This window comes from Dryobates pubescens, chromosome Z (genome assembly GCF_014839835.1).
Source record: "Dryobates pubescens isolate bDryPub1 chromosome Z, bDryPub1.pri, whole genome shotgun sequence".
Classification (NCBI taxonomy): Eukaryota; Metazoa; Chordata; class Aves; order Piciformes; family Picidae; genus Dryobates; species Dryobates pubescens.
In genome coordinates this window covers 42,611,017-42,630,626 of record NC_071657.1, presented here as the reverse complement: position 1 = coordinate 42,630,626, position 19,610 = coordinate 42,611,017, and the positions used below count along the sequence as shown (strand labels likewise).

Below are 19,610 nucleotides of genomic sequence, written 5' to 3'. Positions count from 1 at the left end.
TAGCTTATTATACCACAAGATCTAACACAGAGAGGGAAGCAAGTACAATATGGATGGAGGGGGAGGAAGGGAAGGTGGAAGGGAAGTAGTGAACGTGCCGAAGCATTCAGGCCTGTGAAACAGGAGGCCCTGGTTTTCTCTTCATTCAGAAATGCATCAATTTCCTCCAACGTGGACGGAAGAGCCTGAAAAGCCTAGAAGGAAAAGGATGCATGTGTTACACAGTAATGCTAATGAAGGACTGCAAGTTTGCTAAAAAGAGATTCAAAAAGCCAAAACAAAATCTACTGCTTTTAATCAGGATGTCCCATATTCAAAATTTAACACAGCAAGATTCTGGACAACCTATTCTGGGCATAGAAAGGAGAGCAGAAGTGCTACCACTTGATAAATATACTGTGTGCGGGTACAGATGTTCAGAGACTTGGTATAAGCCAGAGGTTATGCTAGCTAAGCCATGCAAATATTTCTAGAGGCTGGGAAGACCTCCAGGTAAGTAGGCAAGCATGGATTTCAGTTCTTTGTGTGCTTCTTTAGAGCAAGAAGCCAGAATATGGCATCTAATTATTTCTATGAATGTAAGACTTTGGATTTTAATTGAAATTTCAGAGGAAATTTTACTCCCCTGTGCACAAAACGATAGAGAATATTCCAGCACTATTGAAAGGTGCTTCAAAAGTAAAGCAAGTCACAATCCATAACTTAACAAAACAGAATTACACAAAATCCTTTACTAGTAGCCTTCTAATATAAAATAAATAATATTCTTTGCTGGTGAAGTTAAAATGGTATGCACTACTTAAAATGTAAGAGATTCGTGGAGATTTGTTTTTCTACATACAGTCTGAAATTCTTTTGGAAGATATTGATCTGGACTCAGTTTGCAGACATGTCGAGCTTTTTTCAGTAATTCCTTGGAGTTTTCTGTAAGAACTCGCTTCCTATCATCCAGTTCATGAAATCTTTGCTGTTAGAAAATACATTAAAGATATTAAAACACATACTTTTCCCCCACCCTTTAATCTAAATTTCCAGAGGTGATGATAGCACGCTGGCAACAAACAACATCCAAATCGGTCCCTACCACAGGCCTGCTGCTTGCAATTACTGGGCACTTTGGACTGGGTGCTTGGCCTTGTTAAAACCTCAGACAACGACTGAGCTCAACTCATCCATCCAGGCTGTCCCCATCTCTCTTCAGTCTCTCCATACCTTCAAGCAGATCAACACCCCCACCTGTCTAATATAATACATATACATAGAATACGTAGAATACATAGAATAAACCAGGTTGGAAGAGACCTTCAAGATCATCACGTCCAACCCATCAACCAATCCAACACCACCTAAACAACTAACCCATGGCACCAAGCATCCCATCAAGTCTTCTCCTGAAAACCTCCAATGTTGGTGACTCCACCACCCCCCCACGCAGCCCATTCCAATGGGCAATCACTCTCTCTGTATAGAACTTGTTCCTAACATCCAGCCTAAACCTCCCCTGGTGCAGCCTGAGACTGTGTCCTCTTGTTCTGGTACTGGCTGCCTGGGAGAAGAGACCAATATCCCCCTGTCTACAACCTCCCTTCAGGTAGTTGTAGAGAGTAATAAGGTCACCCCTGAGTCTCCTCTTCTCCAGGCTAAGCAACCCCAGCTCCCTTAGCCTCTCCTCGTAGGGCCTGTGTTCCAAACCCCTCACCAACTTCATTGCCCTTCTCTGGACCCGTTCCAGCAAGTCAGCATCCATCCTAAACTGAGGGGCCCAGAACTGGACACGGTACTCAAGGTGCGGCCAAACCAGTGCAGTGTACAGGGGCAGAATGACCTCCCTGCTCCTGCTGGCCACACTGTTCCTGATGCAGGCCAGGATGCCATTGGCCCTCAATGTAATGTGCAGACTTCCTGAAAGGGCACTCAATCCCCTTATCCAGATAATTGATAAAGACATTAAAGAGAGCTGGACCAGTGATCCCTAGGGAACACCACTTGTGAGTGGACATCAAATGGATTTTACTCTATTCACCCTCACTCTTTGAGCCCAGCTATTCAGCCAGTTCTTCACCCAGTGTATCATCCACCCATCCAAGTCATGAGCAGCCAGTTTCTCCTGGAGGATATTGTAGGAAACGGTGTCAAAGGCTTTACTAAAGTCCAGGTACACAATACCCACAACTTTCACTCATCCATTAAGTGGGTCACCTTGTCATAGAAGCAGATCATGTTTGTCAAACAGGACTTGTTTTCCATGAACCCCTGCTGACTGGGCCTGATCATCTGGTTGCCCTGCACATGCTGCATAATGGCACTCAAGATGACATGCTCCATGACCTTCCTCAGCACCATGGTCAGACTGACAGGTCTGCAGTTCCCCAGGTCCTCCTTCTGGCCCTTCTTGTAGATGGGCATCATGTTTGACAATCTCCAGTCAGCTGGGACCTCCCCACTCAGCCAGGATTGCTGGTAAACAATAGAAAGTGGGTTGGCAAGCACTTCTGCCAGTTCTCTCAGTACCCCTGGGTGTGTGCCATCTGGACCCAGACTTGTGTATGTCTAAGTGGTGGAGCAGGTCACTAACCACCTTGCATTATGGGGGCTTCATTTTGCTTCCAATCTCTGTCTTCCAGCTCAGGGCACTGGGTATCTAGTGAGCAATTAATCCTACTACCAAAGACTGAAGCAAAGAAGGTATTGAGTAGCTCAGGCTTTTCCTCATCCGTGACCACTATATACCCCCTGCCTCCAGCAAAGGACAAAGATTCTCCTCAGTCCTCCTTTTGTAGAAGCATTTCTTGTTCTCTTTATCAGCTGAAGACAAATTAATTTCCAGTTACCCCTTTTCCTTTTCTCCCTGTATAGCCTTTTAACACTGTAGTCCTCCTCAGTGGCCTGCCCCTTCTTCCAACAACCACAGACTCTCATTTTCTCCCTAAGCTGCAACCAAACCTCTCCATTCAGCCAGGCTGTCCTTATTCCATGATGGCTCGTCTCATGGCAAGTGGAGAAAGGCTGTTCCTGAACCTTTAAAACTTCCTTCTTGAAGAACATCCAGCCTACACAGACTCCTTAGCCCCTCAGCGCTGCCTCCCAAGGGACTCTCTGAACCAGTCTCTGAAACAGACCAAAGTCTGCCCATCAGAAGCCCCAGGTGGCAGTTCTTTTGAACCCCTCTTCACTTCTCTAGCAACTGAGAACTCTTTCATTTCATGACAGTTGTGCCCAAGACAGCCTCCAACTACTACATCACCCACAAGTCTTTCTCTGTTCACAAACAGCAGTTGTTTTACTATACAGTGATTGCATACATGGTATGCAACCCATGTTTTTAACAGACAATTACACCATGGGAATACACTTTTTCAGAGACACAAAATTCTAGCTCAAAATCCATATGCACAACATTTTGCTTTTGAACTTCCCTCTGACAGTTTAAAAACTTCAGCTACGTTCCTGAACTTGGGAGAACTTTTCTTTCTGTTTTTTATTGTTGTGTACTTCAGTTAAATATGGGAGCCCTCCAGTGGCAAAAAAAATTGAGGTATTCATTTGGAGATGATTCAGTTAGATAACTGTTTACTCCATGCTTCTGAAATATAGGACACAGACACTGATAGCAACTCACCTTCCTTTCATACTCTATTTACTGAACACAACAGAAGCAATACGAAGAGTTATGTTCATGGGTGACCATCAGTAGAGTTTTCTAGAGCATACATCAACTCAAAAATCCTATTTTTCCATTCCTTCACCAAGCGTTTGAGCTAAGCATTTCACAATCTTCACAAATACACTCAAGATATTTTTCTACACTGTGTTGACATTTTCAAAAAGGTTAAAAGAAGATGGCCTTTTCTACATTTTTTTTCTCCCTCCACTTCATAAAGTCTATTGCAGAGAAGAAGGGAAGTGTCACATATAGGGAAGAAGAACTGGTGCTAGAGCTATAGAGATAAACCAGCAATGAGTGGAGTATGGCCCTCCTTTTGTTTACTATCAAGTTCTTGCGTCATTCCGAATTAGCACAAACAAAACAGTGCACCACAATGCTTATATACCATTATGTATCTGCATATGCTCTGTGATCCATTCAATAAATGATTTTTAAGGAACATGTTAGAAAGTTCTGAATTAATACTGGACTCTTTTGTGGATCCCAGAAATTTAATGAAACAGCTTAACCTGAAACATGTTTGACCTCACAATAACAAGGCAAACAAGGTGTGAAAAGCAAAACACATTTGGGCAGAAAAAAACCTCATCGTTCATCAGAAAATCTGTGACATACTAGAACAAGTGAAATGACTGTTCAACAAGAAGGTTAAGTACCAATTTTCATACAGTTTTTCCAGTTGATTGTCACAGCTACAATAAATGGTGAATAAATTAAAAACCAAAAGGGGGCAAGTTTTCTTTTTTCATTATTCCTGTATATTCCGAGGTGCAGAGTTGTGGTGAAGGCACCATAGGCCCAGAATTATGCCCCAGATACTGAAACTTGTCCCAGCACATGTGGACACATACCTCTCCTTTCCTGAGGGGAACAAAGGCCAAGGGCTCAGCCAGGCAGCACAACCAACCTCACCTGTATGCACCCATCGCATGGGATGGGCATGCTGCTACCAAGTATGGGCATAATTCTAGCTTCACGCTTTCTATAGGCTAAAGCCAGTTGTTTAAGAGAGTTCCCATTGGCCAAATCCAGCCTTAAGAATCTTGGAAGTATTACCCCACTTGTAAACAAGTTGCCCTCACTCTTTGTCCGAGCTTGGTAGCTCATGTCCATAGCCATTGCTAGTAAGTCTTCTCACTCCCACATACAAGCAAACTAGCAGCCTCTGCAAGATGGAGAGAAGTCAGCATCCGGGCAGGCCTGTCGAGCCTCAGCCCTGAGAGTCTCCAGGGGAGGGACTCTCGCTGAAAGTCTGAGAAGCTACAGTGTTGTACTGCCAGCCCCACCAGTCGGAAGAAGCGCCCACTGTATCTACCCAATGGTAAGATAGCTGAGTTGACAGAGAAGGGAATAGCCGAGTCCAGCAGTCCAAAAGTCTGCCTCAGCCTTAAGCAGCAGACTAAAGAGCTGCACAACCTTGTACGTCAGCTCGGAAAGCAGGAGCAGTGCCGAGCTGCATGCCTGCACGACCCGGCCATTGTGGGAGAGAGGAGGAGCCACCACTTTGCTGCTCCGTGCCCTGTGAACCCCAGGGAAATCCAGAACATCATCTGTGCCTGTGTTCCAAAGCTGGGACCACTCCAAGAGGGTCCTGCCCGCTCCTTTGAGCCAAAGGGGAAGCAGCTGCTCCACGCAGCCACGCCTCTTCCCCAGGGCCATCCACGCCGGCCCAAAGCCCATTGCCGCCCACACGGGCCCCGAAGCCTGTTGCCGCAGGGCCGACCCCGCGTAAAGACCAGCCCTACTGGCCCTGCAGGGCCGACCACACAGGACCGCTCCCTGCCATCTGGAGGGAGCCACCTGAGTCCTGCTACGAGAGCCTGCCTACCGGCTAGCCTAGGTCCTGCCCTCTGAATGATGCCACGGGAAGGACAAGGTTGCCCGCCAGCCACTCCACCGCAGCGTAGCAACTAACCTCGCTACAAACAAAGGACACAGTGTACCTTCCATGTGCTTGGCACTAACATTCAATTCAAAGCACCCGCGCCTAGCAGAACATTTCCAGTTCAAGCCTCTGACACATTGTAATACTCTCTGCATATAGTTGAGCAGCGGCCAGCGCCCTGCCGCGTCGCCACCTGGTGGAGAAGCGGCATAATTGCACCCTTCATTACACAAATAGAAATTAATTCTGTAAATATTCTAATTGGGTCCAAATTGTAAATACTAAACCGATGTATTTCACAATCGTGCACTAGAATCTGCATATAAAATAGTGATTCTTTGGTTATTGATAATTTAATAATTAATAACATTAATATTTAGGTAAGTAATATTTCATACAAATAAATTAATAACCTCTTCATCACAATAGTAATGTTAAGATTCCTAGTGATTTCCTCAGGGTGCCTCAGCAAACCATCTAGAAAAAAGAGAATTAACTTTAAGCAGAAAGAATTGCTGTTTTGAACAGAGATGCTACCAAGAAAAGTCATAGCTCAGAGGTTTATATTTGTTTCAGTCAATAGCATGAGAATCAACTTGTAAAGAGCTTTGTACAGGTACCTCAGGAAAGTTCTGTATTCCTGTGGGGCTGTGATTACAGCTTCCAGAAAGGCACCTACCAAAAAGCAAAAGCAAATCATATTCTGAATGCACAATTTGTATTCTGTTGTATCCATCAGTACTGCAACTAGTTTTGTGCAAAGCAAGAAGCTAGTTAAAGAAAACACAATTACAAGCAGTCAACGCTTCCTCATGAATTTGTGTTTGAGTGCACACTTGGTGACAGTGTACAATTATCTGAAGATTGAAATTTTATACAAGGTAAAACACAAACTGCGTTTTCCTAAAACTTGGTTTAAGTACTATTAATACCAATTGTTTAAATCAATTTACACAAAATGAACCTGAAAATTAATGAGCTATCAAAGCAAGACAATTAGCAACCATCAGAAACATGCAGGCAACTGTGCCAATTATTTAATGAGCAGATAGGAATAACAATATACCCCAATGTTAATGGGTCACAAACAGAGATTTGCTTCTCATACTAATTGAATAAATTAAATACAAGGACTTAAAATAACACTAAGGTTCCCCCTTGAACTGCAATGACAAAATACAAACCCAAGAAATCTGTTGTTGCTAACCTGACTTCTTCAAAAGTTACACAAACCAACACAAAGTCACACAAAGCCACCACAAACTAACAGACATGCTACTCTCTCCACAGCATCCCAGTGCCAAGGCCTCACAAAGGAACATTTGTGATCTTAAGGCATACTAAGTGGGGTTTGGTGGAGGCGCCATCATTGGGGGTGTTTAGGAGGAGATTTTATGGGGTTCTTGGTGCCATGGTTTAATTGATTAGGTGGTGTTGGATGATGGGTTGGGCGTGATGATCTTGAAGGTCTCTTCCAACCTGGTTTATTCTATTCCACATCTTAATCACAAATTTACCCAGGTATTACAAAGACTCAAGACTGCTTGAGAGATAAACACTATGAGTAAGTAATAACCAAGATTCATGCCTTCTTTGGCTGATACCCGCCATTGCAACTGCAGTGAATGCATCAAAACCAGCATAAGACCTATACAAATGTCTTGACAAATAGAGTTAATGGTCCCTTAATTGTAATGTTGAGGCTCCAGTTTAGTTCATTACACAGCTTTTGTACAATATACTTATTTCTGTTTGGCTCCTTGATTTTTGCAGGTTTATTTAAACATGAAGAACCTGCTTGCAAGACTGTCTCAAACTGTTGCAATGGCATCCTCACAAGTACCTTTGGAGCAAGACTACCGTAACACAGCAATGCTGTAGAAAAAACTATCAATTTTAGTCAAAGTCACTAAGAAGTTGCAGGGAAGAGCCAATTTAAACACACTATTTCAAACAACAATTTGAGACAAAGCTAAGAAATACCGAGTTTTCCCCATGAAAGTGCCATTTCTTAAGGCAGAAAGTGAGGAATAAATCAGAGTATGTGAAATGTGTAATTCACAGAGCAATACAGGAAAGAATATCTTTTTTTAATTTTTTTTTTTTTTTTTTTTAAGAGGGCCTAAAGAATTAAATCAAAGATTCAACATGCTACTGTGGCTTTGGATTTTCATGTATGTAAGAACTTAAGATGCACTTGAATACTCAGAAGACTTTCCTCCAGAGCAGTTAAATGGCTTGAAATTCTTATCACTGGGGTTACTGATTTTCTTTCACATTTTAATGTTCCTAGACCCAACCATCCAAAAAAAAAAAAAATTTGAATATTTCTTTTACATTTGTGTTGGAATGTAACTTAGTAAAGACAACTAATAGGATCTCAGCCTACTCAAACACCTCTTTCACCAGAGAAGACGGCAACTTTTGTTTAACCAAGAAATATCAGAACATACACCTTACAGCTCCTGTCTACTGATCTCACCAGACATTTATCTTTGCACTGTCTTAAGCCATTCTCTAAATTATGAAGATGGGGACAGAGAGAACTCAAAACATTAAGTATCCCAGCGATGATACACACTACTCACATGAGGTTCCTAGCTTTGTAATCCATTCTTACCCTTTATTAAGCTCCATCAATGAAACCATTTCCACTGAATTTTAAGTGTCTGAGTAACAGTTGCACCACCTGATAGAACTGATGCAACAATGATTTGCCAAGTGACATGCTGGACTTGTTTCTTTCTTCAGGTAACTTTCTGCTCCTCTTAGCAAGTTCTCTTCCTATTTTTCCTGCAAGTGATGATGCCTACAATCTTGAGTGGTTTTTGGAACACATTCTAAGATCATTCATTTTGGAAGAGCATATTCATCCAAAATAACTATCACTTATCTTTTGAACTTCTTTCCAATTCAACAGCAATTTCCTTTTCTTTTTTGTGTGTGTACCAAATTGAATTAGCAGCAAATTATAATTAACCTGACTCTTTCAAGAGGAGGAAAAAAACTTGCATCTTGTACTTTGCCAATTTTTCCCTAGTACATTCAAAGATTGTGCTTCTACACAAATAAAAAAGCTGACCTCTGTGCACCAATCCATGAGAGCTCACAGCATTCTCTGCTCTTAGAGTACTTGTCTGTGGAAATAATTCTTCAAAGACTGTCTTTCTACCTGGGCACAGCACTGCTTCATAATATGATCAATACAAGGATCATTTATCCTCCTTTCAACCCTCTAAAAGAAGGCATTTAATTACAGCAGAAGACAATAAGCTATGAAAGAAAGGTAAAAAGAAAACCAAATCATCTCTGTTCTGCTATGATGAAGTATTTTCCAGTTCATCTTGTGCTTGTATCTCCATGAGGGTTGGGGTTACTTGTCTATGACAGACTAAGAAGAAAGAACACTGGCAAATAACATCTAGCCCTTTACATAGATTATGTATGATAGGACATACGCAGATCAGGACATGATGACTCTTCATTGCATTTTCACAGCAGGTTATCTGTCTTGAGGAAGGCAAAGCTCCCATTCAGCTTTAAGTGAAGAAAACGAAGTCAAAACTACCATAATCAAGGTTACATATTTCGCAGTACCAACACCTATTTCTAAAAAGACAGAAAGGCATCTTTTTCTACACCACAAAGGCTTCCATAGAATATCATAGTAGAAACTCCAGTATTCATAGAAACAGTTACCTCTGCAGCTTTCAGCTGTACACTTCCTGCTTTATACTCCAGTTCCATTCTGCTCTTCTCAGCAGTCACCACAGTGCTCTGAAGAACCAAGTCTGCTTTGCGGATATTCAGTGATATACAGCTCTACACATGGAAACAGAAAATGTTCTTTTTTTTTTTCCCCCACGAGAGACCAAAAACTGATACAATCACTACCTGGCTTAAGCAACCATCCCTTTTCAGTCATAGCACACAATCTCATGCTGTGTTTAGATCTCCAATACTGCTGTCAAATTCAATTAAAAAGAACAGCAACTTATTGGTGACCCAAACCCTCCAAGAAGTAGAGTTCTGATGTACTTCTAATCTGTAAGCATATACATGTCACCTGCAACCAAGCCATTTTACACTCAAATAAATAAGAAACACATTTTATTTCTCTGTGCCATATACTTACATGTGAAATGTGAGAAGTCAGAGCCATCTCAATTCTTTCAGAGACACAATCCAACAGGTGGATTTTGATTAACTTATGTCACACACAGAGATGGAAAAAGGTAAAAAAACCCCACCATTTAAGATACTTGGCTGTCTCACTGGCAATGCAAAAGGACTGATCAGAGTGACTCCAGTGTCTTGTGTCTTGACTGGAACAACATACAAACAATAGCAGGCTCTATTTTGGAAGATTCGTAACAGGCTTCAGTGATTCCCAGAACCTCTTTTGACAACTTTAAAGAAGCAACCATTTTAATGTCAAACAAGTTATGCTCAGGAATGGTCAGAGCTCAGCGTAGCTTCAGACCTCAAATTGTGAGGAACTGCAAATACCAATATACTTTAATTTTGGTTTGGCTTTTGTTTGTTGTTGTTTTATTTTTTTAATGGTCAGCATATAAATACAAAGGTATCTTCTCTCTTAATGAACGGGAGGACAAGGTTCTACCTGTAGACGTAGGGGTTCTGCAGATTAAGTTTTGAGAGTGTTAACTTCTTTACTCTTTGTCATTTCAACACAAAGTTTGTATAGCGTGAGCTTGGACATGAATCAGTTTATTAATTTCCAATCCACTTAAACAAATAAAGAATAATTATCAGGGAAGCAACCTCAGTCATCACAAAAGGAGATTAAAATGGAAAAAGATGAAATTATTTAAAGACAGCAGCACAAAGAACTACACACAGAAGCAGTGCTAGAATCTGAAAAAGTGGCACAAGGCTATGTCTGTCAAGAGGCTGTAAAGTATTGATGTGTATTAAATACATGCCAGGCACACTCTGCCTTCTGTGCTTGTGCAAACATACACGGAGCTTGTTACTCTAGTTGAGAGTTCCATATAAGCCCCAAAATTCTTTATAAAATAGATCATATTACCACCAGGGAAACACAAAATCCTGTATATGTTTGAGCATTTCCTTCTGTGGCAGGAGTGACTATGCCTGACACGTATGACTACCTAGGTTTTCATCACTTTAATAGCCTACAGCTACTGTAACTACAAAACCTATGGTAGCAAGCACACTCACATAAAATTGGAATCAATCATGAAGTTTGGTTTGGGGATGACCAGAAGTACATGGATATAAAAATTTTGACAAAACATATAATGAGACATCTTACTTCTATGGGACCATTTTTCTCTCTTCAGTATGTACAAGGCATGTATTTCCCATAGCACACAATGTGTGAAAATTAAGCTGATGCAAAACTGAAATAAATCCCTTTTGCAATCAATAACTACTTCAGGCAAATACAATCCATACATCACTTACACCTGGGTACACTGAGAAATACATGGTATGTATTCCAACTATGTATTTTTAAGTTGCTTTTCCTGTACTGGGGACAAAGAATAGGAATGGAATAGAATTAACCAGGTTGGAAAAGGCCTTTGAGAACACGAAGTCCAACCTATCACCCAACATCATCTAATCAACTAAACCATGGCACCAAGTGCCTCATCCAGTCTCTTCCTAAACACCTCCAGTGATGGTGACTCCACCACATCCCTGCGCAGCCCAATCCAATGGCCATTCACTCTTTCTGTGAAGAACTAATATCCAGCCTAAACCTCCCCTGGTGCAGCTTGAGACTGTCCTCTTGTTCTGTAACAGGTTGCCTGGGAGAAGAGACCAGCCCCCACCTGGCTCAGCTTCCCTTCAGGTAGCTGTAGACAGCAAGGAGGTCTCCCCTGAGCCTCCTCTTCTCCAGGCTAAGCAACCCCAGCTCCCTCAGCCTCTCCTCATAGGACTTGTGCTCCAAACCCAAACATTCAGGCAGGCATGTAAACAACATGCAAACAATTTATGCTGCATTTTACAACAGCAACACATCTGGGACAGTTTATGTAATAGGAAACTGGCATCAAACACAAAATCAATACAATAATCTAGAAAAGTCAATACAATGATGTAGGAATTCCTGTTTTAAATGGAAATCATTTGAAAAAGTTTTGAGAAGAGTTACTTTTCAGGACTGTTATTACCTGTACAAGTTCTGTAAGTTATGTAGAAGTAATCTAAACCCTAAGCAACACTTTTAACTTGGCAGATTAGGTTTTTTGCTATTCTTTGGGATTTTCAAAATTGTTTTGACTAGCTGACCCAAATAACATCTCTGAAACACGTCAGTTCTTGTAGCCCATGCCTATCAACAAACAGATTCCCATTTAGACTTTTTTCCTAAAAAAACAAATATTATATAAAGACCAGCAATTGAAATGCATTGAAAGTAGTCTTAGTTCAAAGGTAATACTCAATTCCTTTCAGGGGTAAGCAAGAACACAATTTAATATTAGTAAAGCTCAGCAAAGGGAGAACACACATGCTCTAAGTGGCTGCAAGAATGGCACCACAGTTTGCTGAGTGTTGAAGCAGAAGCAGATTTCTTTGGAACTGAAACTGTTTCTTGTTCCTTAATTCATAAAAAAAACCCAAAACACCTAAGGAAATTCACCTTATGGCAGCTCTCATTATTAGGGCTTACAAGCTAAGTTAAAGCAACAATTAAGTCCACACCTTTTTCTCCATTTTTATGAATTAAAGAAAGCCCAATGACATTGGAACCTGAGACTTGAGTACTTTTCCCATCCCAGCCTCCTTTATAACCATGGAGATTTATAGTTTCAAGTCAATCTTCCACATGACTAATGATTACTTTTTTTTCAATAAAAAGCAAACAAGCAAAAGGTAATGAAGTAGGGTGGCAAGAATGATTCACAGAATTATGCAGTATTCTGAAAATACACAGGCTAAATCAGTTACTCAGCTCATTCCCAGCTCATTCATATATTTACTGCATCAGACAGACCATGGACTGTAAGTCTTCAGTCAGCAAGCCTAAACACAAGCACATGATCTACGAATTGAATCAATGACAGATGAACAAGTTTAAGTCTATAAAAGCTTTAAGAGATGTTGATCTTGCAGAAAGCTTGCTTGTGAACATTTACAAATCTGAGTGTTGCACATCTCCTACTTAATATACAAAAACTGGACTTTTCATAGAGAAATGCATATTGAATTAAGAATACATACCTTTATGAGATGCATCAATTCAGTAACAAGTTTTGTTTTTTGGATATTTATTTCTTTGACCTTTACATTTGCCTGTTGAGATTCCTCCTTCAGGTTAATAGCATCTTGTTCCAGCTGCTTTAAACTATGGGAGGAATCAATATTCACTTTGTAAATCATACAAAAATAGAAAAATTCTTATTCTTCTTGACAAACCAACAGTTTGTAAGAACAGGCATTTGTATACCCTGCGTGTATACACTGTGAACACATGAGGCATTCCCAATCTATGCACACTGAAGAAATTCAAAAGACAAAATTCCATAATTAAGGAAATCGAGTTTGGCTACAAAAACATCACACAACCACCATAATCCTGTAAATTTCAGATTAAAAAAGTAAATTAAGAAAAAACAGTCAAATCAGTGTAAGAGTATTTTTCTTCTGCTACTAGAGACTTGCAACAATGCAGTATAGGAGAGTTCAGGAGGTTTGCTTAGCCCTTGTTTTATGCACTAGCAAAACATTTAAAAAAAATAGAAGTGTCCTCAACTCATTGCAGAGAGCTAACAGCAATCCTCAAAATCATATAAACATTAAGAACTTTGTATGAAATAATGTTTAGTGAGCCACAAGAATTTAGAGATACTACAAACCAGTAAGAACAGCCAAGAGGATGACAAAGGAAATGATGAACTATCATTCTTACTTTGATCCCCAGGAAAATTGCAGAGCTAGCATCCTTGCTAATTCCAGAAGCAAAAAGAGGGAAAATCAGTAGTCATACCTGGTGAACCCAATTGTAAGACAAATGGAAAGCCACTCAGAGTGTCTGGACCCAGCCACTGACAGGATCCGTATTGTCTGCATGTACCCAGAGAAGTCTTATTAGGGGAACCTTGTGCTCCTTAGATAAGATTAAGAACACAATAACGCCACTGGTAATGCATTTACAAAACTGTTCTGTGTACCCATATGTGCTGTGAGGCTACACAGGGGCTATTTAGACGTGCTCTCTGTGAACAAGCACGTCAACTGGAAAGATAAGCTCAGCCTTGGTCTTTGCACCTGGAAGCATCAGTCCCACCTTCCTCTCAAGTCTGCTGGATTCAGATCCATTCCCCTAAGTTTTTCAGTGTAATCTCCTACAATATTGTTATGCTCAAGATGGAAGACTACAGTCTGGATAGATGGAAGATGAGTTCAGCAAAATAAAAAACAAAGGATGGGCAGGCTCAGAGGGTAAGAGTTATATCCGCTGTGTTCTCCTTGGAGGCCAGTACTGCAAGATTAAGTCCTGGTACCTGTCCAGTTTAACATCCCTGTCAGAGACACAAGTGACACAGAAGACACTCTAAACAAGTTTTCAGACAAAACTAAAGTGGGAGTAGCAACTGGCATATGCTTCAGAAGTCAAGAGAAGCCTCCAAAGACTTAGCAAGGATAAATGCTGAGCTGTGCCCATGGGAAGAAAGAGGGTCTGACAGTGATACAGTCTCAGGATGGACCAGCTGCACAGAAGCTCAAGGTAGAATAGAATAGAATAGAATAGAATAGAATAGAATAGAATAGAATAGAATAGAATAGAATAGAATAGAATAGACCAGACCAGGTTGGAAGAGACCTTCGAAATCATCATGTCCAACCTACCATCCAACACCACCTAATCAACTAAACCATGGCACCAAGCACCCCATCAAGTCTCTTCCTAAACACCTCCAGTGATAGTGACTCCACCACCTCCCTGGGCAGCACATTCCAATGGGCAATTGCTCTTTCTATGAAGAATTTCTTCCTAACATCCAGCCTAAACCTCCCCTGGTGCAGCTTGAGACTGTGTCCTCTTGTTCTGTTGGTGGTTGCCTGGGAGAAGAGACCAACCCCCACCTGGCTACAACCTCCCTTCAGGTAGTTGTAGACAGCAAGGAGGTCTCCCCTAAGCCTATTCTTCTCCAGGCTAAGCAACCCCAGCTCCCTCAGCCTCTCCTCATAGGGCTTGGGCTCCAAACCCCTCACCAGCTTTGCTGCCCTCCTCTGGACACATTCCAGCAAGTCAAAATCTTTCCTAAACTGAGGGGCCCAGGACTGGACACAGTACTCAAGGTATGGCCTAACCTGTGCTGAGTATAGAGGAAGGATGACCTCCCTGCTCCTGCTGGCCACACTGTTCCTGAGACAGGCCAGGATGCCATTTGCCTTCTTGGCCACCTGGGCACCCTGCTGGCTCATGTTCAGCCTACTATCAACCAGTACCCCCAAGTCCATTTCTGCCTGGCCGCTCTCCAGCCACTCTGACCCCAGCCTGTAGCACTGCATGGGGTTGTTGTGGCCAATGTGCAGAACCCGGCACCTGGATGTGTTAAATCTCATGCAGTTGGACTCTGCCCATCTGTCCAGCCTGTCAAGGTCCCTATACAGAGCTCTCCTGCCCTCTAACAGATCCACATCTGCCCCTAGCTTGGTGTCATCTGCAAATTTACTGATGATGGACTCCATACCCTCATCCAGATCACTGATAATCTGGTGGATTTGGTGGAATCAGGTACTGGTGGATAATGAGCTGAGCACAAGCCAGCAGTGTGCCCTGGCTGCAGCAAGGTCCCCCAGCATACTTGGTTCTATGAATGGACACACAACCAAGAGGAGAGTGATTTTTTCTTTATCTTTAGCACTGCAACTGGTTTTGCTCCCTGCCCCAAAGACCAACAAACTGGAACAAACTTGGAAAGCTGCCAATACTGTCAGAGGCTACACCACAGGCACTGCCAGGACAGAATGAAAGTGTTCAGTTTGTTCACCCTAGGCAAGAGACAGCTTTAAAACACCTAACAGCAACCCCCTGCTGTACTTCCCACAAGGAAGCCATTTAAAGGACAAAACCAGGCTCCTGCCAGAGGTGCATAGTAGGATTACAGTGGACGTATTCAGACTGTGGACAATTCAGACTGGGTATCAGCAGAAACTTTTTCCTCGTGAGGACAGTCAAATAGTGGAAAGGGATGTCCAAACAGTTCAGGCAGTCTCCATGGAGACTTTAAGGAAACAGCCCTGAAAACCAGGTCTGAATTCAGTGTTGACCTTGCTTTGAGGGGATGGCTGGACCTTTCAATGTAAATAATTCTGTCATTGTATATCACTTTCAAAATTACATCCCGCTTTATTCAGATGCTTATCAATGAGAAATACAAATATTTGAAAATAGTTGTGTTTACTGCAAGGATTATTTAAATAATTTCTACTTTTATAGAAAGCAATTCTGATTATATAAAAAAATTTGTAACAACCTTGTCTGTAATTGTGTTGGGTTTCTTATTAACCCTATTTCACATTAAAGGAGTGTTGTTATTTTTTTTCAAAGGGAAGGATTTAATCAGTATTTGCCTTCAAAGCAAATTCTGTATTCCAGTAAACCAGCATGGCAATATAAGTATCACTAACGTGAAATCTGAGAGCAACACTTGGTTTTGAGGCTGAGCTCACATCCACACTGTTTAAAGCTACTTATTTTCACAACAACCTGGACACTTGTGACTACATAACAGTTGACTCTGGTCCCTCTAACACCCCTACAGCCCCGTTTCTCTCTCTCTTTCTCTATTTTTAGTTTAATGCATCATAAGTAATGCAAGAGTTCTACATGCAAGCACCAGCACCAACTTTCAGAAAATGTAAAGCAGTGCAACATACTTGAGGGTTCAGAGTCTGTTGGGACTGTTTTACAGGAGTGCAGAGAGTGAAGCCTGGGGCAAACTCACCTACATTGCCTTCTGGGAGCATGAGCTTAAGTTTAATACCTCTTCAACCATACCCAGGTTCTGCTTTATGAGAAAGTGGTAACAGAACTAATTGCAGAGGCCCACAAAACCAGAAAATACATGAAGACAAATACTGTGGTCACTCAGGGTCCAACCCAATCCCTGAAATGCTTACTTAGTACTATCTATGTACACCATGGTATTATCTAGGTATGTACCATCAAGACAGAAGACTATGGTAGTATTTGAGTAAATGCATGCAACGATCTCAAACTGGAATCCTATGATTTTACTACCGGAAACTATTTGGAATATTGTTACATAGTCTTAAATGTTGTCTTAAGCTCTATTTATAAACACCTATTTTGTCTTGATTATCATCTGTGCCCAATGCTCAAACTACAGTTTACTATGTAAGGGTAACAGCACACCACACTAAGAGGAAGCCAAAATACCTTTGTCATGAAAATTGTTCATGTTTCACAGATAACATGCCTTGTTCTTACCTATCATACTTCACAGCAATTTTTGATTCCAACTGTTTCCTCCTGTTTCCTCTCTCTAAAAGCTCCTTCTTCTGCTGCCTGAGCTCATTGTCTCTATGTTCCAGGTGTTTTTGTCTCTCGTGCAATGTAGTCAAACGCATACCCAGTGACTTCAGTGTGCTACAAATGTTCTGAAATTAAAGAACATACACCATTAGCATTCTTACTACGAACATACCTTACTAAACACATGCAAGTAGTCTATGTTTATTGCACAATAAAATGGGTAGTACAGGGAAATAAATCTGTTACCTGTTGCTGATTTTCCAACTGCTGTCTTTCATCTGTATCCACTGAACTAGTTAGAAACTGGGCTGCCCTCAGGTATGTGTTAGTAGAGAGGGTTAGGTGTGTATAAGGTGATACTCTAATAATGTATCTTTCCTCAGCTGTATAGATGTTCCGAAGTTTGGTTTCTTGTATGACCTAAAAAAAAACACATAAAAGTATCAATACAACAAAAATGTTACTCAAGACAATGCTTTTCAGAACTAGATATAAACTAACCAAACTCCATAGTAATGATCTTCATCTAATGCAAGATTCTGACTTATTAAACAAGCCTTTGCAAAAAGATGATGCTGATTTTTAATGCATCGTTATACCTGGAATTCTGACCACTCGGCAGAGAGCTGCTAAGACTGTCAGAGTACAAACAAGGTCTGGCAATTATGACAGTACAGATAGACACTGGAAAAAACTGTCAATATTTGCACAGCAAGTACAACCCTGGCTTGTGATGCAGATGTGTAACATGCAAATGTAGTCTGTACCAAAGGACCAAAAGTACTTAAGAAATTAATAGATGAAACCATGAGGTGAGCTTTAATGCAATTTTAATGAAGCAAATGTATCTGTAGGGGAAAAAAAAAAAAGATTTATATTAATACTAGAGTATTTTTAAGTTCCTCACGTCAAAAATTATCAATAACCCAGAACAGCAGAAAAACCTCCACAGGACAACATAAATTTGATTGAAGATTTTTTCAGTTCATGTGCACAGCACCAGCAATATTCTGTTGATTTGGTTCCCAGACACTGAAAAACATGTTTTCTTTGCTTTACAGCATAGACTGTGAGTGAGGACATTTCCATCCTTGTCCTTTTTCCACATACTCAGCTCTACAAAACTGGGCAGGGAGAAATTCAATGAAGTTAAACAAGGGCAAGTGTAGAAGTGGGCAAGAACAACCCCATGCACCAGTATAGGTTGGGGACTGAGCTGCTGGAGAGCAGTGAAGGGGAAAAGGACCTGGGAGTCCTAGTGGATGGAAGGATGACCATGAGCCAGCAATGTGCTCTTGTGGCCACGAAGGCCAATGCCATTCTGGGGTGTGTTAGAAGGGCTGTGGTCAGTGGGTTGAGAGAGGTTCTTCTCTTTCTACTCTGCCTTGGTGAGGCCACATCTGGAATATTGTGTCCAGTTCTGAGGCCCTCAATTCAAGGACAGGGAACTGCTTGAAAGAGTCCAGCACAGAACCATGAAAATGATTAAGGGAGTGGAACATCTTCCTTACACAGAGAGACTGAGGGAGCTGGGTCTGTTTGGCTTGCAGAAGAGGAGACTAAGGGGTGACCTCATTAGTGTTTATAAATATGTAAAGGGTGAGTGCCAAGAGGATGGAGTCAGGCTCTTCTCAGAGATGCTTTTTTCCTGGCACGTGTGGGGAAAAACTGATAAAATGTTGCGAACAATGCACTTCGCCAAAAGTAATTACAACAAACAGTTATGCAAGTGAATTGATAAAGTACCACGTGCAACATTGTCCTGAAGGGTCAAACCCCTGAACATGCCCTAGCCCGGACAATGGGCTATGGATCTGTGAATGTGCTAACCGGGACAGTTCCTGGGGTCCAGATAGCCAAGGCAAATGTATAGCACTAGTGCTTAACACTGTAAGCAGCCATGAATGTGCAAATATGGACACTTCCTGGAGTCCAGATAAACATGTACCAGGTGTAATTAACTTTGTGACTCAGCTGTGAACCATGTGTGCCCCTGGCCATGTCTGGATATGCCTCGTCCTATGGGTCCAGTTATCAGGGTTCTGTGTTACCAAAGGGCATTAATTGTCTTGGGACAGTATTTAAACCAGCCAAGAAGTCAGGCAACATGCCTTGTTCTCACCCAGCAAGCAACAAGAGCCAAATGCTGCCTCAGTATCAGCTGAAGAACCTGCTGTAGCAGACCAACAACTTTGCCCAGGCCTTGCACCTGGACCAGGTGAATCCCAGAAGAGGCTACAGCCCAGCACCTGGGCACAAAGAGACAGAGGCCCCCTAGCCCTCTCTGAGCCAAGGACTGCTTGAATTATAGCCATAGCATCTGGGAAGATACCAGATGGAGGAGCAAGTTGTGAGTAGCCAGATAATCTGCCACAGAATCCCACTTGGGGGAAAACTGCAGATCACAGCATCTGTATTTCCAATTTGAATTGCTGTATTGGAAATGTTAGATCCGTGCTTAAATCATTTAACTATCTTTATATGTACAGTGTAAACCCCACAACCGAATCACTGAACCTGTGAATACATTTTGTAAACAAGTTATGGTGGTGTTTGAA

At 41.6% G+C, this 19,610-nt stretch overlaps 1 protein-coding gene across 1 annotated transcript in view; it reads right to left on the bottom strand.

Moving 5' to 3' along the window:
- SMC5 (structural maintenance of chromosomes 5) overlaps nucleotides 1-19,610 on the bottom strand; it is a 74,764-nt gene that overhangs the window by 22,393 nt on the left and 32,761 nt on the right. Inside the window, exons 14-19 of the mRNA XM_054177766.1 lie at nucleotides 17,299-17,472; nucleotides 17,008-17,177; nucleotides 12,768-12,891; nucleotides 9,252-9,374; nucleotides 842-967; nucleotides 99-194 (exon numbers count right to left, since the gene is read on the bottom strand). Of these exons, the coding sequence (XP_054033741.1) occupies nucleotides 99-194; nucleotides 842-967; nucleotides 9,252-9,374; nucleotides 12,768-12,891; nucleotides 17,008-17,177; nucleotides 17,299-17,472 (813 nt within the window). The remainder of the gene's footprint in view (nucleotides 1-98; nucleotides 195-841; nucleotides 968-9,251; nucleotides 9,375-12,767; nucleotides 12,892-17,007; nucleotides 17,178-17,298; nucleotides 17,473-19,610) is intronic.